The following is a 26119-nucleotide window of genomic DNA, read 5'->3' on the forward strand; positions in this document are numbered from 1 at the left end:
ATTTCCTACTTCTAGTGGGTATGGCCTGCAATGTGGAAGTGGGGAATTGAGTTCTTCCAAGGCTTGAGGAGAAATCCAGACATAAAATCAGCCTAAACTGAGCAGTAGGTCTGTCAGATTCTCTATACAAACGGTGTAGTTTACCTCCCAGCCAGGGAAAGGTACAGATTAACAGGCAGTGTGATGTATACGGGTGTAGGATGAGTAGTAACTATGAGAACCTAAAGCAGAAATGTTAGGATGTACTAGTGTATGACAGCAGAGTAGACTACCATGGTCACTTCTGAATGGCATCAAATGCAGTTTGAAAGGCGAAAAGCTGGAGGGTAGGCTATGCATGACAAGGAGAAAAACGATAAGACTAGAGTCTTCAACAACCACAGAGAAAAAAAAATCTAAAGAACAAGTCTTTTCCAGCTACTCACCTCATCAAGGCAAATGCAGACACTGTCATCAAGAACTCAGTTCAGTGCAAAGGAAATCTGAATGTCTTGAGTGAGTCTCTCCATTCAAGATATCATCTAGGCAAGCCGCATGTAGGAACCCCCACCCCCAACCAAAGTGCAGGAATCAGGAGCAGACAGCAAAGCACATCAGGGCCTGAATCTCTAAATCAACCCAGATTTGCACTTTTGGGAGAGGGGCTTGTTCTGAGTCTTGGGACTCACACACAGTGTGAACACAGGTCCAGACCTGAATATCTAGATCTCTTGGAATTTTCACTCAGATCACTGAAAGAGCACCAAAACACAACTACTAACATTTTAAGTAGCTACCTAGTACAAGTATTTTAAGTTTCCTAAAAAACACAATTTTACCCCTAAGAGTGTTTCCACACATTTCTGAAATAACTGCACAATAGAGTCAAAACATTTTTTATTACTTTTTAGCATCATTTTGTATACTTCTGTACAAATACAAGAATAAAGCCATATTTACAGGTGTTGAAAAGAAATCTGGATACTTAAACCCAGCACCTAATTACAGTAGCTTGAAGTAGGAACTGCAAGACTCTGGTAGGCAGAGTAAATAGTCTTTCCTGCATGTTCCCTGTAGAGCTAAGGTATTGATAAACAGAACATGGAATGAAAAAAAAAAGCAAACTCATTTGCTTTTTTTGAAAAGCCTCTCCTCCCTAAGATTATTTTACAAACAAGCATGAAACAATAGTCGCCCACTTAGGGACTCTTACAAAAAAAAAAAAAAAAAAAAAAAAAAAAAAGTAGTCTGTGTGCTTACATATTACTTTTAAATTTACAGCCCCAAGTTTGGAAACCAAGGTAAGACTAAATAGAAAAAAAAAAAATAGAGATGCCAGTTCTCTTCAGAGGATGATTTTCTAACAGCTTTATCTTCATCCATGTGGTGACAGTAGCTACAAAGTTTAAATATTTACTTTTTAAATGGGGGGGGGATGTCTTCTAGAGCTATCCAGAATTTCTAGTTTTCAAATTCTTTAGACCAGGTTACATGTTCAAATTGATGGCAACTAAGGATAACCTGGGATACACTGCACCTGCTCTAACAGCTATGCCTTAGTCACCTCAGAAGAGGAGCTAGGCACAGCATGTGTATTAAAGTTCAATATTTTACAACAAAAATACAATTGGAACAATTAGAAAGTATTTCTACAAGATACTGAAAATTAAGCATTTTTTTTTTCTAATATACTTAACTAACCCACCAAAGGCTGTAAATTTTAAACAGGAATAAAGTGACATAATAAAGGGAGTATTGACAACAAAAATCATTTATGCAACTCACAAGTTAAGCTATACCTGACCACAAAAGCAAATTCTGGGTTTTAGCTTGACATAGTTCTTCAGGACTCTATTTACACATATGCGCACAATTCAGCAGACGGTAAAAACCTCCACAGGTATGAACATTTCATTGTAACTCCTGACAATGCTCTCTTCTTGATATTTAAAAAGTACTTGTAACAAGAGCAAGTTAGCTTCTAAGGTAAAGTATCCCTCCTCTCCACCATACCATAGCATGTGTGTTAGCAAACACCAATACTTTTAAGATTTGCTGGTAAAGTTAGAGTTTCAATATTACCTCCCATAGCTTAAATATAATTAAATGAATCTAGTCAAAGCCAAAAGTAATTTTTAGAAGTATTTCAGAAAGTCAACATTGATTTTGGAGCAAAACAAAATTCAGCCTTTGGTGATGATAGATCTGGAAGCACACAGCGTACCAACAATGGCAAACAAACAGAAAATCCCCTTAAGTCAGAAGTTACAATTTTGAGTTTAAAAGACGTGTCTGAATACAAAAGCTCCTGTGATTTGGTACAACACTGGCAGTGTCATGCTAAGGCCATGTGACTGACATTTTTAAGCAAACGGGGGGAGGGGCAGACACAAGGTAGTTTTATAGTAGCAATGGTTTCTTTTTTTTTATTTTAAAATACTTTAGGAAACAATATACAAAGCTGAGCTTTCCCACAATTTCTGTGTAACAGCAGGAAACTCCGATTATACAAACTGAGCATTTTGTGATGGCTAAGAAAAAGCAGCACCAGACTTGGAAGAGTTAACTACAACGCAAACATCCTTCAAAATGAAATGCCATAACAGCAAGACCAGTAAACCAGCTTGAACAAATGACACCACTTGGGAAGTGACTTCATCATTCTTGTTGAATTTCACATTCATTAAACATATTTTCCACAATTTATTGTTAATATGATTTAAACAAAACCTCCCTTTTAGGAATAACTGTAATAAGATATAAATATTCAACAAGAATAGTTATGATAAAGGTTCCCCATGTAGTCCAAATTCTAATATGCACTGACCGAAGGAAAAGAAAGTAACAAAATTTATTTGTTTAAACATGTTTATTACAACAGATACAATTCACATCTGACTAGCTTTGCTTCCTTTTCCCCTCCCACAACCACGTTCATTGGGCCACTTCCTTATATTTGAGCCGTCAATGTACTTTCAGCACACTTGCCCAGCAATACTTTTAAGTCCATTCTTACAGGGTGCAAATGGATTTCAATAATTTATACAAACATGTGGGTTATGCTCAATCACTGCAACTTCCAGCTACTGTACACAGGAATGAGAAGGTTATAGAAAAGTGCCACAGCAACAGTGCCCTAAGAAAAGAGAAGGGGCACCTTAAAAAAATGGATAAAATCAGGCCAAGAACTTCAGAGGGAATGGAACATACAGATAACGAAAACATTTCTTTGCAAAACAAATGAGCAGCACTGCTCCTGATCAGGTCCAAGTGTGGAACAGTTGTCTCATGATATTTGTACACTGCTCAAAATTGTATCCTTAGACACAGATCGCCTGGCGCTTGCACTGGATTTTTGAAAATGCAAGATTTATGAATGATAAATTAACCCCCCAGATTTTTTCTTTTTTTTTTTTTTAAAAAAAGCTAATTTTGCAGACAGGTTCTCATGTAAAAGGCTAGGTATTTAGCCACCTCAGCATTGATTAGTTTTGGATGTCTAAGCTCTGTTACACATGGCTTCCCATGGCTTCACTCTACAAAACATATTTACAACGTGAAGATACATCTACAAGAAATCTACATTTCAAGGGTTTTACAAATCAATCTTGTATCTTTCCCCTGAATTGACTCTCACAGATCCCCGTCCCCTTGTTATTTCATTTGCCCAGCTTAGCGGTCCACTTAATGCAGCTCAAAACGTTATGACTGGGCAAGAGATTTACAGTTCCTATAGGATATCATGTGCAATTATTCACATCTTCAAACCATGAAGGAATTCTGATTTTTCAGCTTTTCAAGTTCCTTTATTTGTTGTCTCAAAAACAGTATCCTGAAATATAAAAACATATTAAGATCTGTATGTTACAGAAAACTATAAAATGAATACTAACGTTGAATGATTAAAGGCTTAGCTTACAATTAAGAGCACTTAACAAGTCATACATTAAAATATTGGAAACATAAACTGGAAAATTTCTTAATTTCCTATCATTTTTCAATATTTACTTAAATATACAGAATGATTTGAAATTTATATGTAGTACAAGCATTAAAGAGTAGGTAGTAATTGAGATAAAGCTGTCTTGCATTTATTCTTGCTCATATTATTATTAAGGTTAGAACTAAACAGACAAAAATCTATAATAATTATTAACAGATGTAGATAAAACGTATGCCAAATAAAATCTATCATTTCAAATATACCCATGCTACCTAATCTTATCTACATGAAATATCAGGTAAGTATATACACAGGGGGAAGTTCTAAGTTTGCAAAAACACTGTATCTTGGCTAGAAAATATATGCTTTTATTTCCAATGGATCTAAAAATATAAACAGCAATCTCAAATTTTAACTGAGCCAACTTAACCATGCAATCTACAGCTAACCTTAAATCATGAGGGACATTTCTATTAGCTGCCATAAACATCTCATTTTTTTTTTTTTTTTTTTTTTTTTTTTTTGGTTTTTCGAGACAGGGTTTCTCTGTAGCTTTGGAGCCTATCCTGGAGCTAGCTCTTGTAGACCAGGCTGGTCTCGAACTCACAGAGATCCGCCTGCCTCTGCCTCCCAAACATCTCATTTTTAAAGTAATGATTCCTTGTGAAGCAGTTTTAAATCAAGAAATCAGAGTTATAAACCTAAGAGAAAAACTCCAAATAGAGACTATGAGGCGCCAAAGCACTCAGCAGGCAGACTAAATATTAAAAATACTTCTAGAAAATGATAAAATTACAGATCATGAAGATCTCAATTTGATTTATATAATGCCTATGTCTGACTGACCTAAAACCAGGTAAACCTCAACCTCCTGAAATCGACAATGGTGTGTTTCTTCCAATCAACTTCCTGTTTGCACGCTTATCTCATCTAGATCACTCTACACTCGCCAGCTACCCCTTTCTTAGGGTTAGAGACTGACACCACCAAGGATGCCGTCGCCTTAGTCAAGCAACATCAAATACCCAGGTCTTTCTGCTGTGTTCATCTTATATTTGAAAAGCTCAGGAAATGAACGATTCCTTAGGTTAAACTGCACTCTTCTTAGCTGAATGAGTGTGCTCTTCTTGTCCTCTCCTGCCCTAGCATGTGAAACATCATCTTGTATAGTATAAACAAGCTGCACATGGTATCTAAACCCCAACTATTTAATCACATTGTCTCTTTCTTAAGTATCAGACTGACTTTTTGTTATCGCAATGGTTGTATTCAAGAAGCCATTATTTACTAAATAATACCACAACACAGACATGATGCTTGCAGTCTACTACACAGAGATCCTGCAACCTCCCATGACATTGACAAGTCACTAAATGCTTCCTTAAGTAAGTGAAAAGGTGAAGCTTAACAAATGTTAAAAGAAAATTAGAAGCTGGAGTTACCAAACTTAAGAATTTTCTATGAAATTATAGCAGATAAATAAAATATTCATGCTGATTTTATTATTGTAACTCAAACTTGAAAAGCCATGAACAAAGTTAAAACCTGCCCAGATACTACTGTCCCAATAAAATTACAGGATTTGCTACTAGTTTTAGACATCTGATGTGGGGTCTTAAAATGTACTTCCAGCAGATACAGGCAGGAGAAAAAACACTATATATAATTCCTGCAAAGACAATTATTTCAGGGGCTAGAAAAATGGTTCAGTTAAGGAAGCACTCGCTGCACAAATATGAGAATCTTAGTCTGTATTCCCTGAATGCACGTTAAAAAGTCAGGTGTGGCAGCATGTCTCTGTGACCCTAATATTGGCGCTGCGGAAACAGGAGGATCTCTGGAGTGTGCTGGCCAGCTTGCCTATAAGGTCTAGGAGATACTGCCTGCCTCAAAAATACAAGCTTGCAAGCAACTGTGTGGTATACATGCACACACAGATTAACAAACATATTGGCTGTCATGTGCTGTTTAAACTATCAACATGTTTATTTCAACCCACTGACCAGAAAAATGGAAAACAAAGAACAGTTGGTAGGGAAGTGACTTTACTGTCTATCCTATGCCTGAAAACATCTCACTGCCTGATTTCTTCTTTTCTTATCGACATATCTGTGGCTTTCCTCTTACTTTTGTTTGCAATATGCTTATTCAACTCATTCAAACCATTGCAGTGATTCATCATATGGGAAAATACACATGCAAACACAAACACACATGTACCATCAAAGAACTTACCTCTGCTCTCGCAAAGTTGCTTGAATTTCACATACTCGAACTAAAGATCTCAAATTTTTTAATTCAGTACATATTTCTGACATGTGAACACTTCCCATATTATGGGCTTCTTCACGCAATCTTGATGCCTATAGTTAAAGGAATGAACAAGCATAAAAAAATATAAGAACTTAATACTAAAAGTACAAAGTGATAAGCAGTTTTTTCAGTGGTGCAAAGTGTTTTAGTTTTTCCTTTGGGGTACCTTAAAAATATAGTTTAAACCAGGCGGTGGTAGCACATGCCTTTAATCCCAGCACTCAGGAGGCAGAGGTAAGGGGATCTCTGTGAGTTCGAGGCCAGCCTGGTCTATAAGAGCTAGTTCCATGACAGGCTCCAAAGGTACAGAGAAACCCTGTCTCGAAAAACCAAAATAAAATAAAATAAAAATATACAGTTTCAGTAAGATTAGGTATGGTTTTAGTTCATCCATATTATCCTAGCACTTTACCAGGTAAATGATAAGATATTAAGTTCCAAGCAAGCTTTGCATTTACATAGTAAATTTCAGACCAGCATCACACAGAAGAAAAAGGAGAAGTGAAAAAATAGAAAAGAGGAGAGGAGGGAAGACAGGAAAGGGAGAGACATACCTGTTTCTCTGCATGGTCCGCAGGCCACCCTTGAACATGTTTTATGAGATTATCATTGAAGTGTGCTGCTAGTGTAGGTGTTAATGAACACGCAGGCCGAGCAGATGTATTCTGTGGTACAACTGTTGCATTTGATGCATTACTACTGGAAGTATGATTTGGACCAGGTGATGGACTTCTCTGGCTGCTGCAAGAGAATACAACTGAATTCTGAAGCTGGCTTCAAAGTAATTTTTAAATACTAAGAAACTGTGTATTAATTTTTAAAAAGTCCAAATTCTTACAAAAATTTGTTTTTTTTTTTTAAGTATGCTGATCCAAGATAAACTAAAAAAAAAGTCTTTGGAACTTTTGGAACATTACTGTTTATATAAAGTTTAAATTCAAGCTGCAAACAACATAATAGCTGACTTCAGATACAACAAACATAAAGCAAATATCAATAGTCACAAATGTAAGGCACATGTGAATACTTCACAAATTTTTAGTTAAAGGGAGGTATATCTGTTCAATATCAAAATATTCTTCAATCAGAGGATGAAATAAAATCAAGCAAAATACAGCCATTTCATTAAAAACTCTAAGTGAGCACACTGATAAAAATGAGACCAAAAAAGCCACACACTAAGATTAGTTGTCTTCCTTTAAAACTGAATGGCTCGGGCACGCATGGGGTGAAAACCCAAATTTCAGTCACTCAAGATGATTTCCTATCTGCTGCACCAGACAACTTGGTGCTGAATGGATTTCAGCTAATTCTAAAATGTAAATCTCCCCAAAAAAGATTTTTTATCACTAAAGATAGATTTAAAATAACACTGTATCCTTTAAGGTTGTTTAAAGAGTTTCCTAACACTCTCCCAACGGGAACATTACTAAAGTAGCCAGCTTCCAAAGGGGATAACTTTGAAGGGAACAAGTCTCATTTGAATGATAAATTCTTAAATGCATATATATATATATCAGTCAGAGCTGGGGAGTAGTGGTGTATACCTTTTCTCCCACCACTTGAGAGGCAGAGGCAGGCAGATCTCTGTGAGTTCAATACCAGCCTGGGCTACAAAGAGAGTTCCAGGACAGCCAGGGCTGTTAAATAGAGAAATCCTGTCTCAAAAAAAACCAAAATGTCCATTATTTTGCCACTTCACAGCAAGAAATAAAAACAGTAAAAATCAAGTAAAAAACATTTAATACATTTCATTTGAAATTGTATCGTAATGAACACAGAAAAGAGCAAACACAATACAATCCTATATAATATTAAACATGATTTGTGTAAGAAAGGTCAGATTTGAAGATATTAGGAAAGTGTAACACACCAACTTTGGAGGTGAGGGCTTTCGTTTTTTACTTCATCAACACTCTCAAAACTTGAGTAGGCTATAAAGCAAATATAGTACCAAACATGAAGTCGTGTGCTTTCCATGTATAAGTATCATATATTTTAGTTCCACTAGTTAAATTTTAAAAGAGCCATTTTCTTCAAATAATCCAATTATAACTGTTGTACGGTCTTTATAGATGGTTTAACTCTTTCAGTAAAGCCACCCTATCAATAAGTTCTTCTGTGAAGTCTGATCGTGTACATCTTGCTCAAACACCACAAAATGCCACATTAAAAAAACCAACTAACCTTAAGCGCTGAAGACTTCGAGGAGAGACAGGCTCATGACCCTGCTGCTTGTCAGCAGTTATAGGCTGCTGTGTGGCCGACTGTGACACTGGTCCTTGCTTAGCTACTGGAGTACTAACCTAAAAATGTCAAAATTGTAAGACAAGCTTTAACCAACCCAGGCAAATAAGCAAAACAAAATAGTTAAGAGTTGTCACAACTTTGGTTCACTACATTAATATTGGTGATGATTGTTTGGCTTTTAATTATACATTTACACCCACATCTAGTCAATGAAGCTTAAAATTAGCTATTTCTACAAAGTCAAATTAAAATTGTATGTGTATTTGCCCATGTAGGTTAGATTTTTGAGAGCTGGTTCTAGATGTCTGGGAGCAACCCATACTGAGTGCTAGGATCCAAACTTCCACCTCTCTTCAGTAATAATAACTCTTTCACAACTTAGTCATCAGTTTGCTCCCAATATTAAAATTTGAATCGTTTGTTTTATAAAACATTCTATAGTAAAAAATCACCAGAGCACATTAACCGAACAGAAAAAACTGTTATTCAGTAATTTTCTAGTATACAATAGCATTTCTCTTTATGATACCTAAAAAATTAAGCATTTTAGCCGGGCGGTGGTGGCGCACGCCTTTAATCCCAGCACTCGGGAGGCAGAGGCAGGCGGATCTCTGTGAGTTTGAGACCAGCCTGGTCTACAAGAGCTAGCTCTAGGACAGGCTCTAAAGCTGCAGAGAAACCCTGTCTCAAAAAAAAAACCAAAAAAAAAAAAAAATTAAAAAAAAAAAAATTAAGCATTTTATTACTGGAATACGGATATTCTGATTATCAAAATGTGTTTGCAAATATACATTCATAGTGTGTGTGCACTCAATTTAAGAAATGTTCAAAAGATAGAATATACATATTCTATAGATAGACTATATATCCCCATAGATAGAATATATATATTTACATGTCATGGTCAAAGAAAATGAAGTTTTAATAATTCTCTCTGAAAATTTCTTCCCTTTATCAGTAAAAACAAACAAATGAACAATAACAAAGATACGAGCCCACAACTTTTACACACAGAAAGCTCTAACCCTCACTGACAGAATATCTAAAAAGGTTGAGAGATGACTCAGTGGACAAAGGCCTTGCTATACAAATGTCAATACAAGACTAACAGCCCCAGAACTTTGTAAATGTCAGCCTAGCACAGCAGCCAACCTAGAAAACCAGCACTCAAAAGGCAGGGGCAGGATTCCCACATCAAATTGGCAAGTCTCATTAGCCTTATTCATAATCTCTAAGTTCAACTAAAAGACAATAATTAGGTGAACAACTGAAGATGACTCCATGTGTGTATAAACAAGCCTCTACACATAAATACATAAAAAAAAAAACAAAAACAAAAAACCAAACAAAACCGGAGTCAGAAGAACTGGCATTGACTTATGAATTGTGGTCAAGATTCAAATATGTGGGGCTGGAGAGATGGCTTAGCGGTTAAGATCATTGCCTGCTCTTCCAAAGGTCCTGAGTTCAATTCCCAGCAACCACATGGTGGCTCACAACCATCTGTAATGAGGTCTGGTGCCCTCTTCTGGCTTGCGGGCATACATGTAGACACAATGTTGTATACATAATAAATAAATATTTTTTAAAAAAAGATTCAAGCATATGAGTGATAAGTAGCAAAATAAGTGTAACATTAGTAAAACCCAGTTATACTCCAGTTATATTTTAAAGCTGTCTAAGCAGGTATTTATGGAAGGTTTTTGGTACCTAAATACAGCCAGTGATGTTAGGAAAAAATGATCTGTGTATTTAGGACCTTCACTTTCAATTTTAACTCCACCACAAAAACTAAATTTACACAGATATTTAATTTTACTAAGTGAAGCAAACAGTATGTGATTCTCTGGCAAAAGCTAAACATTGTCAAATTCTCCTAAGGTGGTTCACTTTTAAAAGGAAATTTTGGGAGAAAAAAAACAACAAAAAACCCAAAACCCAACAACAAAAAAGAGTCTAGAGAAATTTGATAAATACTAAGATTCTCCCAAAGATCCTGCATACCTGAATTCCATGTCACAATCACCAAAATAATCAGGAATAAATCACACAGTACAGTTCAGATTCAAGTCTTATCAGCATGACCCATCTAATGTCACCTACTAGTTATTCATTCCATGACTAACTCATTCTCATAGGGCCATTTCCTGAAATGTAGATTCTAAAATGTGATCATTTCTACAAGCCAACCATTTCCGTAATTCCTACCTTTGGCTGTGATGAAACAGGTGGAGTACTAATCAAAGGTTTGATAGGGACTGTGTTAGTCTGAGGTGTGCTTATTCTTGGAGACACATAGGATCTTGGGGATGAAGCATCAGACGTTAGAGACATTGGAGACTGATTAGATGGCTGGGCTGTGAGAGAATAGAGCAACTAATATCAATCACTCCAAACAACCTTTTCTTTGCATGTAGTGTCACTCTACACATTGCAAAGACACAAGTGATTATCAGAATCTTATATCCTCACTGAAGGAACAAAGCCTATAGTGAGGGCAAAGTCCCTTCCTTCTCATCCTGGAAAGCTAAGCCTGAACCTATTCTCACACAGCAGCCTCCTCATCATGCTTACTTAATTACTCTCCACTTAGGCTCAGGAAGTGTCAATAATACTCTGCCTCATGTGGCTAGTCAAGTGGACTTCTACTGTTAAACTTCTATTCCTCAACATGCTATGTCTGCTTTGTGGACTTTGCGACAGACATCATTGTGTTTCAGTATCGCCCTTTTGGATACATTTGAGGCGAGGAGACACAAACTAACTCAAACACAAAAGTGATTTCTGCATCCTCTAATCAAAAATTGTCTAACAACTCAGGGCAAACTTCCAAGTCCTCAAGAATGTGAGATACTTTAGAAAAGACTGAGGGTATAGTATAGCTTTCTTTTTGAGTAAAATAACTTATATTTTAACTTACATATTTGATATATTACAAACACATTAATACAAGTAAATACCAAAAATAAAATCAAAGGAAACAAACACAGTTGGGAGCAAGCCCATTATCAAAAATAAAGCAAAACCATTATTCTAACTGGTGTTTTCTCAAACTAAAAACAAACTTTCCCTTAATTTCAAAACAAAACAAAATGGAAAGAATCTTACAAATGACCTAAGAGAAATAAAGAATACCTTGTGTAGAGAGCTGGGCAGCTTGAGAAATCAGAGAGGTGATATTGAAGGCAGATGGTCCAGCAGTAAGAAACTTGTGGATGATAGACTGCAGGGAAGCTTGTGTCACAGCTGCTGTAAGAACTTAAAAATATTCAAAATCCCATCAAAATAAAGAAGTTTACCTGCCATTAGTGACTGAACTGAAACTTGAAAATACTAGTAATAGTAAAAAAGACAAACTGATTTCAAAAATATTCAAAATAAAAGCCTGGCACACATAAAAACATGGGCATAAGGACTTGAAATGACGGGAGGAAGAAAACAGGAAACAATAAAGGTTAAGTCAGTCATCTCAACTCAGCTGTCAAGAACAGTAGAGCCTATGTAAGTGAGTGTTTCATACATTATTGGCAATCAATTGAAGAAATGGCTGCTATTTCATATGACTTATTTTTTTCTACAAGCTGACCTAACAAGCCCTGCATAACAATATCACCATGTTTTAAAATTGGATACAAAAACAGCTGGCAGCCGGGCAGTGGTGGCGCACGCCTTTAATCCCAGCACTCGGGATACAGAGGCAGGCGGATCTCTGAGTTCGAGGCCAGCCTGGTCTACAAGAGCTAGTTCCAGGACAGGCTCTAGAAACTACAGGGAAACCCTGTCTCGAAAAACAAAACAAAACAAACAACAAAAAAAGAATGCTTTTTATCCACAAAACTAAAGAATAGCATGTATCTTGCCAGGTGGTGGCAGCGCACACCTTTAATCCCAGCACTCGGGAGGCAAGAGGCAGGTGAATCTTTGTGAGCTCAAGGCCAGACTGGTCTACACAAAAGCTAGTTCCAGGAAAGGCTCAAAAGCTACAGAGAAACCCTGTCTCGAAAAACCAAAGGAAAAAGAAAAAAGAAAAGAAAGAAAAAGAATAGCATGTATCCTACAGGATAAATCAAAAGCATCAAGAAGTTGAGAGTAACAAGAAAACCAACCAGTGTGAAACTCATCTACTTTTCTGGATGAATATAAATCACTTAACACTACTGTTAAAAGAAAATGCACAAGTCGACACTGATTAAACATATTTTTATGATTTAACATTTCAGTTTTAGTATTTTCAAATTTAAACTACTTTCTTTTTTGCTCAGACTTCTATGAGATGGTCCAAATACTTAAGAAACAATGAAAACTCAGATTAAAATGAATGTAATCAAACAAACAACAGAAACACTAATAAAAACAAATACAACTACTTCTATCCCCCTCTCTCAGAACTTCTAAGCCCTTTGTATTAGGAGACTTGAAAACTGTACACAAACACTGCTAACTCAATCATACAACCAAGGGCATTGGAGGTATCAATACTAAAGCAGCACACCCTAAAATTTTGAAAAGAAAACAAATATCATTGCTGAGTTGAGAATAAATAATAAATTGCTGAGTTTATAAGTAACTTTGCATAATATATTAATGTTCAAAATTGTTATTATGACTCCTTACCTTCATTTATTTTGGATATATCCACATTAGAATTATTAAGCTGTAGCGTGGCTTGTAAAGCAGGAAGCAACTGTCTAAGAAGATTTGGGTCCTGAAGTAAAGGAGGTATTGGTGATTGTGGCACAGGAGAAACAGGTACTGTTGAAGCAGAAGTTGGGGGTGCAGATGTGGGGTTCAGGCCAGAGGCTGAAGATGTGGAAGGAGTTGTGCAAGAATGTGATACTGATTTGTCTCCTGGAGCAGATTCTAAATAAAAGGGAGATGAGGTTCAAAACATTGTCAACATCAGAAACTACACACAATCATAGCATCATCTTCCACGTGCTACATACTTAGTACAAGATGCATTTCATCCTCAGAAAATTATAATATATAATATACTGAGGTAGAATCTCTCTCTCTCCTGGGTTTCTCTGTCTAACAGCCCTGCTGTCCTGGAACTAGCTCTTGGAGACCAAGCTGGCCTCAAAACTCACAAGAGATCCACTTGAGATCGACCTGCCTCTGCATCTCAAGTGCTGGGATTAAAGGTGTGTGCCACCACCGCCCGGCTGAGGTAGAAATTTTTATATTACTATTTATCATTTATCCATTATCTAGTATTTGAAAATAAAAGATGGATGAAATGTGTCTGGAAAGCCGCCACCTCTATCAATGTGTATATTCGATGCACCTGAACACAAAGCACCAATAGCATAATTTTTATAGGGCTTAACAAATTGGAAATATAAAGACTTTATTAATTCCTGGTGAAAAAGAACACAGCCGGCAAGATACCCCCTGCCTGACTAATACTAGCCCAATTTAACTTGTGTGGCTGTGTGTGTCTTTAAAATTATGAGGGTTCATTGGGAACGTGAAGCAGAATCATTCCAAGGTTCATGCCAGTGTGGGCAACATTAGTGAGATCTGCTCTCATAGTAATAGCAAACCAGAATATGAATTAAAGAATTCTAAATACCACTAGATTTTACTAAATAGACCCAAAAAGGGGGAACAATTCAGAAAAACAAGACACATCACATTGGTAAAACTTAATTCTAACAATATACTAGATGTTTATAGAGTAACAAAAACACTAACAATTCTTAAGGAGACTAAACTTGGCCACACTGAATATAATTCATGACATCTAGAAAAGGTGAAGATAAACAACTTCCTTCATGGTCTACAACTACTCTTAGATATGTGCCTTCAGAGAAACACACACACACACACACACACACACACACACACACACACACACACACACACACAGTAACTAAGCACTGCTCTTTATTTTAGTTCAAAACCAGTATGTGAGCTGGGCAGTGGTAGTGCACACCTTTAATCCCAGCACTTGAGACAAAGGCAAGTGATTCTGAGTTCAAGGCCACCCTGTTTTACAGAGTGAGTTACAGGACAGCCAGGGCTATACAGAGAAACCCTGTCTCAAAAATCAAACAAGTCCGATAGTGGTGGTGCACACCTTTAATCCCAACACTCAGGAGGGAGAGGCAAGCAGATCTCTGGAGGCCAGGCTGGTCTACAAAAGTTAGTTCCAGGACAAACTCCAAAGCTACAGAGAAACCCTGTCTTGGGTTTAGAAACCCCCTCCCCGCCCCCAAATCAATCAATAGACTATGAACATTTGTTAAAGCATCCCTTTATGTATACACTTAAAAATCATATACATATTATGATTGATAAGGCTGCATAAATAAAGTCAAACGTTCATAGAGTCAAGAACCACTGCATAAGAATCGCACTGTTAACTAACATGATCTTAAACACTTGTATTTAATTCTAGGAACTAAATAAGGCACTTTCACGACCCCAGAGACAGTGGAAATTACCAAACTTGCTGAGTATCAGTCTTTTCACAACACCAATTCCATGGTCAAAGAACTAGGAATAATACCATTCTAATGTATGGATTTCATAGCTACTTTCCCAATGACAGGCTAATAAATTTATCAGCTCAGAAGCCCTTAAATATTTTTTCAAACCCTAAGTTTAGCAGACTGCTTATCACCTACTTCCCAGTTTTGCTGGCTTGGGTTCATAGACAAATAAAAGAAATGTTATTGAAATGATAATTTATTTTTAGGAAAATCTGTTGTCACCTACTGTGGTTTAACTTAGGACACCTATTACTTATTTGTATTCATTAATATTTATTTGTACAAATTATAATTAAAACTTTTTTTAAGATACTGTCCCTTAAAAAGCATTCTCCTTTTACTTTCTTCAGAGAAAAAAAATGCTATTTTATTTACTACATGAATTATCAAATCAGTACTTACATTCCTATGGCATTATTTTCTCCTTTCATTGTAGAGTTTGTTCCCTTGATAGGCAGGGTAATGTTGGTAAAGGTAGAAAGTTTTCAGTTTTGTTCTGATGCTGCTGTGTCTACTCAAGAGCTTTCAAATGTAAAAACTTAAAAATTCTGCAGTATTATTCTTTACACCAAATAAATGAAACTCAGAAAAAAATGACACTAGTAGGTATCACATAAAGAAATAAAGTGGAATGTAGTACAGCAGTAGAGAACATCCTTAATCCCAAGAAACTGGGTCAGGTGGATCTGAGTTTTAGGGCAGGCTGGTGGACAAAAATTGGGCAGCCAGTGACTGAGTAGCCCAATATATAAATAAATAGATGACTAATTGATTGATATACAGAAGAGAAAGAGAGAGAGAGAGAGAGAGAGAGAGAGAAAGAGAGAGAGAGAGAGGGGGGGGCAGGCAGACAGACAGACAGACAGACAGACAAAGCTAGGCAAGCCTTTACTCCCAGCACGCAAAAGGCAGGGGCAGGTAAATCTGAGTTCAAGGCCAGCCTGGTTTAAAAAGCCTAGTTCCAGGGACAGTCAAGGCTACACAGAAAAGCCCTGTCTTGAAAACAAACAAAAAAGGTGCAAAACAAGTTTGCTTCTGAGTGCTATCACTTAATAGACTGCTTATCATAATTGCTTAAGTTACATAAAATATAGTATAATACAAAGCAGGGCATGCTCCACTTTTAAAATATATTTCTACAAGAAAGTTTATGCTTCTACTTATAAATTGTTGACTTGTACTTCCAACTTTTGTCAGAAGAGGGAGGAACTTACCTACATTTAAACTTGAAAAGAGTTCTACTGATAACTCTTCCAAACTACCCTTGGGAGAAAAAAAGCTAGTCAGAACGTATTCCATTTCTAGTCTGACAAGTAACTCCCTTCTGGCATATAGTAAGATTGTAAGAATCAGGTAATACTAATTAATTCTCTGTGGTGTTCTGACAACAGAGAGCACAGATACATGGAACTCCAAAGTACTGCTATATCCAATGAAGAATCATATTCTTATTTTGCACAAGTGTTTGTTTCATGAACCAATATAAAACAATAGGTAACAACCGCACCTGCTGTCAACACACATGCGCATGGACATGTCTTTTTCTACATGTGTATAACCATATACAAATAGTTTGCAATTGTTACTTCCATTCAACTGAGAAAATCTGCAGGCAAATTAAAAGTATGTCTGTCAATATAGCTCAGTGGTAGAGTGTTTATTATGTGAGTTCCTCCCTTCAATTCCTGGCAAAGCCCCCACAAAATGAGGGAAGTTAAAAAAGATATTCTTAAATTGCCACACTACAAGAACAAAAACACATTTGCAACGTTCTATACAAATACATTTTTCTAATTTGATATTTATCTCTCAATTTTTTTTGCATGTGTCACAGAGTTGTATTTTATGACTACAGTGAAATTTACCAATTTGTACAAAGGTAAACAAACATTTTTGGAATATTCAATGCTCATATTATTAGCAATTATCTTCTACTATTCTTTTTACAAAGCTGTTTTTGTTACACTTTTCAAAATGTCACCAAAAATGTACAAGTTAAACATACTTCGAAATTTTGCAAACAAATTTAAACTGATTACAAAAAACATACTTTACCACATTGCCTAGTATATATTCAACAGCATCTCTAACCCATTTGTTTTATGAAGATAGTAACCTTAAAGGTAATTTAAAACAAGAAATGGGGGGCTGAGGTTGGTCCACTTTAGTCAATTAATGTCCAATTTATGTCAACAACAAAAGGCCATTCGTGACTAAACAAAGTCTAGGGGGCTCTGTCATATTTTACTTACTCTGGGGCCACCTAAAACAAAATAAGGAATTTTAGACTAAGTAACTCATCCCGCATATTAATAAATGACTACTTGTTCCATTCTCAACCAGAATGTTAGCTATGTGACTTAGATGTGCTATGAGCTGGCATGCAGGTCTGCTTCCATACCTGTTTTGTCTTAGCAAAATAACTTAAAAGAAGTCATTCCTTTAAATTACTAAATGAAAAACTTGCTAATTTAAATTGATCTAATATAGGCGTCCTTGAGTAAAGTACAAGGACTCACGTCCACTGCTTGTTTTGTGATTTCACAACTCTAGAAAGGACATTACAACTAGAAGGGGCTTTGAGCTGTTAAGAAAGGTCATTGGGTGCTACATGATAAATATGATATGGTGGCATATCTAATGTTTATCTATTCCTTCTTGTTTGCATGATAAGACAAGCTAACCAAGAAATGGTCACAGTCACCTACTTAAACAGGTACAAGAGAAAACATGGGAACACTGGTTCACCGTAACACCATTATTTCCTGCAAAACTGAGGAGTTTCAGGTTTCCCCATTCTTCTGCCCTTCAAGCAAACACAAACTGCTAGTTCTCCATTAAATAGATCTATACCTACTGTGAGACTCTTTAATTAGATGCACAACACACACACACTCCTCTCTTTTTACAAGTACATTTTAAAACAGTGGCCAGTGCAGGTGTTTCTCCAATTCTACCATATTTATCACCACTATATTTCAGGTGTCCACTTCCTACCTTTTACAACAAACCACAAATGTCTGTTTGCCCAGGTCCAGAGCATCAATCACTGAAGGTCAGTAAACCAAAGATCCTGCTTATACACTAACACAGACCAACACATCAACCTAATCTGAATCAACAATTTCTAGTACATATATAATTGGGATTGATTACAGATTCCTTTCAACTTCCCTGAGAATGAAAACCATATCCTGATCTGCAAACCTGAATTAAGAAAGCCTTATGAAAGGGAACATTTTAACAATGCTTTTAGTGTCTACCACCCCCAATTAGCTCTTGCCACAACTTGAGCATGCTAAGGATATTGCAATAAGGATGGCAGTCGGGTTACAATGTTTCCTTCCAATTCTTAGATCTGAGGTCTAACAGAAGAGAAGCGAGGCTTGATTCATTTTATTTTCTGTTTCATGCTGTAGTTTTCTAATACACCAGCTGAGGCCAGTATCTCCTTGAAGTGGAAAATCATACTTTAAAATATCTTTAAGAGAAAACAGATCTCTCACAAGCTAACTAGTTAATAGCCACAAAACCCGAAAAATATTAAATGCAAAAGGAATGTACTGTGCCATCTGAATTCCACATGTTATTAAAACCACTGACTGCTAAGTGCTACTAACTCAATACTTGGTTTGGGTATCAAAGACAAAAAAAATTGAGTCTTGAGAATTATTTAAAAAAAAAAAAAAGCCCAATGACTATTTTTAGACCTAAGTCTGCCTAATAACATTCTAAAAGACTGAAAAAGAATTTACAATTAAGATCTTACTCAAGCCAAAGGAAAGAATATTACAAACTATAATTCAACGTGCAGTATCTAGTTAATAACAGCATACCTTTTCTCTCTGTTTTCTGTGCAGGGACAGAAGCTGTGGGTGTAGGCAGTTTTGATAAAGTAGATGCTCCATTAGCATCAAATGATTTCTTTGGCTGGTGATCAGACTGAAGCGTAAATGGACTAGAAGGAACAGTGCTTGGGGTAGCGGTTGGATGAACCACTGGTTTGATGGGGTGCTGTACTGGCGTAGAGCTACTGTGAGTCTCTGCTCTTGGCAGTCTGTAGTCTTTGTCATTGTGTCTGCTTGTTTGAGACAAAATATTCTGTGGGAGCAAACTACTGGCATCGCTGGAATGCTTGTCTTCCACTGTAGTTCACAGTTCCCAAAAGAGATGTTGGAAGGGGGAAGAAAAACATGCTGTTAGAATCCTGTGTTATGAACATCAGCTAACTGAGCAACATAAACTGCAATTATGTTCCTTTCCATAAAACTGCAAGCCCAGTTAGTATCTGTAGTTTTAACAAGTATAAATACCAATACAGCAAGTTTTAACTACTGTAAGTATTAATCCATACTCAGAATCAATAGGTCAAATTGTTTAATGGATTCTTTGAAGTTAAACTATTTCAAAAACTTTTAAAACAGTTATAACATTTTACTCAAAAAACTGTTTCCAAAAATAAAAAGGCAAGAGATTTTTTTAAAAAAAATATGGATCATAGATTCATATAATTAACAAATTATCCAGTGGTTAAATTAGAAGAGAACATTGGCATCAATAATTTCAGTTTTTTTTTGAATACTAAAGCTATTAATGTGGACTCTAACGTGTTTTATTTAGACCTTACAATGATTTAAGATGGTTTAACATATACAGAATTGTATATGTTACGTAATAGATAGATAAATCAGTAAAATATTTTTAATAACACTGACAAGGGTAAAGTAACCATATTTCACATTTACATGCTATTCTGAAGTCCAACATATATAAACATAATCAGAAAAATGTGCTTATCACCAGCAACTATATCAGAAGCATTTAAACTCACAAAGTATAAGAAATAGTTCAAATTCTGCCAATAATTTAAATTTTGATATGGTGCTCCCACAAAATAATACAAAGGGAGGAAATTTTTAAAAAGCATGCAGACAAAGATCATTAATTAAAGCAAAAAACCTCTAATATCAGAAAAAAATCCCCACCCCCCAAAAAACCACCCTAAGATTAAAAGGATGGGACAGGTTTTGACAGTTGCATAAAGGATGCCCACTGTTGAATGTTTTTGTCCCCTAATCTACAGCTCTTCTAAATCTTCAGATCAAGAAGGTATAAGCATAAGTCAATTTTAAATTGTCACTATAAAACTACGACAGTACACTCAAGGTCCTCAATTATAACAAAAGAAACTCTCCAGTTATTGAATATATAGATTCAGTATGATACACAACTCACTAGATGAGCTTATGACAGTGGTGTATAAAATACTGCACATACACACACCAGTAAATTACATCTTGTACTAACAAAATACTATTTGAATCTTACTCTAGTTTCTTCTTAAAAAAAAAAAAAGATGCACCTATAACAGAAACTCTCAGATATGTTCATCGGAAATAACACCATTTTAATTACTGTAACTTTTATTTCTTTACAAAAAAAACCCCTTTTAGTTCTATATAACTAAAGCAAAAGTCAAAATGTTCAGAAGAAAATTTTAAAATGTTAAAATCTTAAGTCAAAAAGACAGCATAGTATAGGAGCTGAAGAAAATGGAGCATCAACTGCTTCCTATCATCCATCACAAGACAGCGGGCATTTACAGAAGTGCCTCTATCAGTACCACTGCTCTCCAGACTTTTCTGAACGCCATGATGAAAGGTGTGACTAGCTAATCTAACATGTATTGATTTATAATACAGGACAATCTCTCTAACAAAGAATGGCCAGATCCAAAATACCCCCAGAGCAGTAAGAAATCTCAACTGAGGTTGCTCTAAATTTACAGAAATCATACTATTAAGTACAGAAAGAAATAATCCAGTAGAAGAGAAGTGCAGAAGTCCAATTTTTAATAATCAGATTGTGGTAAAAACTCTACTACCTCTCTGCATGTAAGAATCTTTCCACTCCTTTCATCTCTTGAAAGGAACACATTCTAAGCACTATTCTACTCAAATGTCAAACACACACAGAGACCAATGACAGTGCCAAGTAACTAAACGGAATATTGATTTTATTACTATAGTACCTTATATAACTTAGTGGAAAAATTAAACAGGAAAAAAATGAAACCTAATATAGCTGAAGTTCTTTCCAACCACTACGTAAAAGTTTAAAAATAGTAAATAAAGCATATATCTCAAAAATACTCCTAGGTCAAGAGACTAAAAGTTTAACATTCTACCTTTTTAAAAATATAGATCTACCTGTGTTTGTCTCCCTAGTATAGTGATTAAAAGTTGTGCACCACCATATAAAGCCTTTCTAACTTTTAAAATTATAAACATGCCTTATTTTGAAATCATGAACAAGATGCTGGTATATAACATACATACACAAAAAATAACCCGTTCATCACTGTTTCTTAAGAGTTTAATGCCAAGGACCTGCTTTGCAGGGGGAGGGAGGGTTTTCAGGTACCAAAGAGGGAGGGTGGAGGGGAAGTGATGGGGCAGGAGGACAAACACGATTTGAGGGTAAATCACATTGGCTGTCAGAGCATTTAATTGAAAAAAAAAAAAAAAACTATACTTTTTTTTGTTTTATGTTTGTTTTCTAGATAGGATTTCTCTGTAGCTTTGGAGCTTTCCTGAAACTCACTCTGTAGACCAGGCTGGCTTCAAACTCAAGAGATACTACTCCTGCCTTTGCCTCCCAACTGCTGGGATTAAAGGCATGTGCCACCTTGGCCCAGCTAGAGTACACTTTGTGTAATTGCACATAGGATTAAATAGGAGACAAAGGACTTGTGAGCTGGGGTGTGGCTTGAGATAAGGGATTGAGGAAGCTAGCCTTGACCTTGACAAAAGGCTAGAGTGACCAAGCAGTAACTTTCTACAAGTCCCCAAGGGAATGGAGACCCTTGTCCAGATGCCTGACCTTGGGGGGAGCGTGGAGGACTTCTGGGAAGCAGACACTATATATATATATATGTATGTATGTATGTATGTATGTATGTATGTATGTATGTATGTTATGGGCCTGTTTTCCTCATAACATTCCCAAAAGGGAAGGCCCCGATAAATTACTCTTTTCCCAATATACTGTACCATTCTTATTTCTCTACATCTATTAACTGAATTCTTGCCCCTAATGGCTTCAAGCTCGAGATCTGAATTGTAGGCATTTCATCCTTGGAATCAGGTGTCTAGTAAATCTCTAACTTTCCTGTTCTTGGTGCGGGGTTTGTAGGGCACAATGGAATTTCTGGTTCTGTGGTGGCAGGGATTTTTTTCTTCCCAAAGAATTACCATTGTACATTTTTATTCTATATCAAAGCCAACACAAAATTTCCCAAAGGGAAAGGCATTAATAATAAAATCATTAAAAATGAAAAGTAAAAAGGTGCTGGAGAAGTGTGTTCTGCAATATTAAAATGCAAGCAGCAATAGTAACCATGCATTCCAAGCCAGTTTCCCTTTATTTATAAACTCTAGAGAAGAAAGACCTTTCAAACTTTAAAAATAAGAAAACGTGACTTGCCGGGCGGTGGTGGCGCACGCCTTTAATCCCAGCACTCGGGAGGCAGAGGCAGGCGGATCTCTGAGTTCGAGGCCAGCCTGGTCTACAAGTGCTAGATCCAGGACAGGCTCTATAAACTACAGGGAAACCCTGTCTCGAAAGACCAATAAAAAGGAAAAAAAAGAAAACATGACTTTAGCTACAGACCCATGGACCATAGAGGAACTCAATTAAGGCACATATAAAAATCAGCCAGAAATGGGAGACATAGCCTTTCCTTTTTGAGAAATACCAGCCTAAAAGTAGTTACAATCAGTTGGCCCAATTCAGTGCCTTCTAATTCTAGGATTTATTTCACAAGCACAATAGATTTTCCTTAAGTCTTGATTTTAAAAGTTCTTTTCTAGTCCACGTGTGTCACTCCTACACAATCCCCCTCCCCCTGCCAGGCTATCAACTGCATGAGACAACAAACTATATGCTATTTAATTAACCAATATAAAAACGTAGGCTCCTTTTTGTTCAGTTTGAGACAAAGAGCAACACAGGATTAAAACCCACGATTTATGTCTCAAAATGAAATGTACTGTAATTCTCTAACTTAATACTTTAAATTAGTCCTTTTATTCATATTTTGAAGATTTAATGTAGCTATACTAAAAAGTTCACCCTAACTAATTTTCCTACCAAAGAATAAATACCCCTTATTGAAAATTAGTTGTATACAAAGTACCTTAAATACAGGTTGAAGAACAGCTTCTGTAATTAAATATTAATGTTTCTGTGAAGCCACAGATCACAATTTATACAGATCTCTATAAACACACTGGAATTAACTTCTAAATATAGATAATGGAGTTAGATCCCAGGAATATTATTATAAATCAGGGATACACCAAAAACACATTACAGCATGTGAGCTACTGAAATAAACAAGAGTACAGCCTAGACTACATGTGCACTCAGTACACAGTCAGGCAAAACATTAATTGTGAAATTTATTTTCTAATAAAGTGTTACTATCTGATGTGATTTTCTAACATTATAGTGAAAATGACAAAAGTTTTAAAATTTGCTTTTGTATTACTGTTATGTCAAACAAAATCCAAATTTGTGTCCATCTAACATATTGGTAACTTCTCATTGGTAACAAAATGTCAGCAGTGCACTGGTATCAATCTGTATGGCTAGAACTCAATTATTATTACTTTTTTTTAGTTTGAAAAGTAAAATCTTGCTCTTTACAAATTTTGTATTAATGAGAACCACATATACCACTATTCACCCTGAACCTGTTTCCCTTTCCAGGAAATAATCGAAGAAGTTTATAACAGAAATCACATATATTTCCATGGCAATTTACACATGCAGATGGCATTGGTAAATTAAAACAAACAATAGCAACAAATCAAAAGTACTGTTAGAAAGACAACAAAAGAACACTTACTCCCACTGGTGAACCCACTAGTGGCTGTTGCTTGCATCACCTCTCTTCTGTAATCCCTATCTTTTGGGAAACTATTAACTGCCAACTTATTTGCTTCTTTTTGTCTCTGTTCTCTAGAAGGAAAAGATCAAACATCAGTTTATGAATAAAAATGACATGAAGTACTTGAGTCTCTGTAGTAACTTTTCTTACCAAATGTTCAACATAACAGTACATGGAACAAAAGAGAAAATGGTTTGCAGTTGAAACTGGTCTCCAAAATAAAATACAGCAAACAGAGAACTAAGAATGTTTTTTAAAGAAAACCACCAGCTAGTCATACTAACTACAGTCTAAACTCCAGAAAATAGTTCTACTAAAAACTGTAGTAAAGTTTTCACATAAAGGCTTCTATTAAAATATAAAGATGTTGTCACGCATCTTTAAACCCAGCACTTGGGAGGCAGAAGCAGGCCTGTGGGTTTGAAGCCAGTCTGGTCTACAGAGCAAGTTCCAGGACAGCCAAAGGTACTCAGAGAAACCCAGTGTGTGCATGTGTGTTGGGGTGTGTGTGTGTGTGAAGTGTCCAGAAGGAAAGTGTGGTAGATAAAGGTGAGTATTAGGATTTCAAATCCAGCCTTGGCTAGAGAGAGAATATTAGACCAGCCTAAGTACCAAATTTCGCCTCTAAACAAATAAAATTAATAAAAAACTCTATTACAATGTCAGATGACACATTACTAAGGATTTCAGCAAATATACTGAGTGTTCTGAATATACAGGCCTTCATAGATGGTTGCCTGTATGTTCAAGAATTTTACATGAAGAGAAAACACAGAAATGGGACCATGACCAAAACTAAAGAAATAAATGGTTTCACTATGTAGAACCTAAATGATACTGTTTAATGCCACAGTATGCTGACCTTCAGAATTAAGTAGGCAGTACTACCAGATTAAAAAGCAAATACCTTTCAAGCCACTCTTTTGGTTTCTCCCACTGTGAAACTTCTGTGCGACAATTGTAGTAATATTTTTTTCCAGAAGAGCTAATATGCTCAGACCAGTCATCTGCAGAATCATAAGGCTTAAAAATAATTTTAAAAATTACAAAATGTCATTTAATCATTTGATATGAATATTAAAAACTTCAATGAGTTTTATACCAGACATACATACATATATACATATATATATTAGAATACTGTGTCTACTAAAACCTTTATATCTAGAAAGATAATTATATTACTTTATTAGGCTTGGGAAGAACATGAGATTATTAATATCTTGAATTTAGAAGGTTAAGTAGCATTATCTGCAAAACCAGTGACACGGGAAGGGGTGTTCTCAACCGACATGAAGGCATGAAATCATTATTTCTAAACTCAGAAGGAAAATGGCAAGCACAGTGTTAAAGGACAGCCGACCATTATGTGCTGTTACTTAGTGGAAAAAAAAAAAACCCAAAAGTTTTTCAAGACAAACAAAAAGCTGAGAATTTTGTTTGCCTTTAAAATCCATGGTATAGGCTAAGCACTAAGAAGAATCTTGTCTAATGGAGAAGACAAGGTAACAGTATAGTTCTTAACTAATTTTCAAAATTCTCAGTTGATTCTGTGTAGATGCTAGATAGGCCATGTGAAATCACGATGAAATTAGAGAAATCTGGAAAGTGGTTACATGGAACTGGTGCCTAAGATTAAAAAAAAAAAAAAAAAAAAGGGCAGGTAAGCCAAATTCTTGGTTCATCAACCCCAAGCTATCCAGGAACTGTTAAGTATTTTTGTTTTGGCTGTTCTCCTTTAAATGTTTGCTCAGAGGTTAACATTAGCCAAGAAATAATAAACGGTTGAGAGACTGGTCAGAGAAACATACTAAGATTAAGGCTAATAATAAACAGACAGTCAGCAGAACAGATAGATACCAGTGTCTAAACCACCAGTGCTTTTCAAAGTAATAGTCTGCAATATGTCTGCTGTCTCAACGGATTCAACATTCTGTATTAGAATATATAGGCTCAGTGCTTCTTTTACCAGCACCTGTCCGGGAAGGTGCATGGGGTAGGGGTAGGGAAAGAGAGATGATAAACAACAGTGTTCATTTTAGAGACCCGGTTTACATTTAAGCAATCAAAAAAAAAAAAAAAAAAAAAAAAACCAAACCAAACCAAACCAAACAAACAAGCAAAAAAAAAAACACCTCAAAAGTTCACTGAACATATAATCCAGTAAAACCCTGTCTTCTACCA

General features: G+C 36.0%; 1 protein-coding gene across 7 annotated transcripts in view; it reads right to left on the reverse strand.

The window, feature by feature from the left end:
• Nucleotides 1-859: 859 nt before the first annotated feature.
• The window catches only part of Wac (WW domain containing adaptor with coiled-coil), a 62866-nt gene continuing 37606 nt past the window's right edge, over nucleotides 860-26119 (reverse strand). For 4 of the 7 annotated variants that reach the window (XM_038332768.2, XM_038332772.2, XM_038332767.2 and 1 more), the window contains exons 5-14: nucleotides 24843-24958; nucleotides 23894-24006; nucleotides 18819-19127; nucleotides 13100-13345; nucleotides 11621-11743; nucleotides 10694-10842; nucleotides 8423-8541; nucleotides 6790-6976; nucleotides 6158-6285; nucleotides 860-3811 (exon numbers count right to left, since the gene is read on the reverse strand). In XM_038332768.2, the coding sequence (XP_038188696.1) occupies nucleotides 3742-3811; nucleotides 6158-6285; nucleotides 6790-6976; nucleotides 8423-8541; nucleotides 10694-10842; nucleotides 11621-11743; nucleotides 13100-13345; nucleotides 18819-19127; nucleotides 23894-24006; nucleotides 24843-24958 (1560 nt within the window). In that variant the 3' untranslated portion in view covers nucleotides 860-3741. The remainder of the gene's footprint in view (nucleotides 3812-6157; nucleotides 6286-6789; nucleotides 6977-8422; nucleotides 8542-10693; nucleotides 10843-11620; nucleotides 11744-13099; nucleotides 13346-18818; nucleotides 19128-23893; nucleotides 24007-24842; nucleotides 24959-26119) is intronic. The other 3 variants (XM_038332770.2, XM_038332771.2, XM_038332766.2) reach the window with 2 other exon arrangements.

The sequence above is a fragment of the Arvicola amphibius genome, chromosome 6 (assembly GCF_903992535.2).
Source record: "Arvicola amphibius chromosome 6, mArvAmp1.2, whole genome shotgun sequence".
Taxonomy (NCBI): Eukaryota; Metazoa; Chordata; class Mammalia; order Rodentia; family Cricetidae; genus Arvicola; species Arvicola amphibius.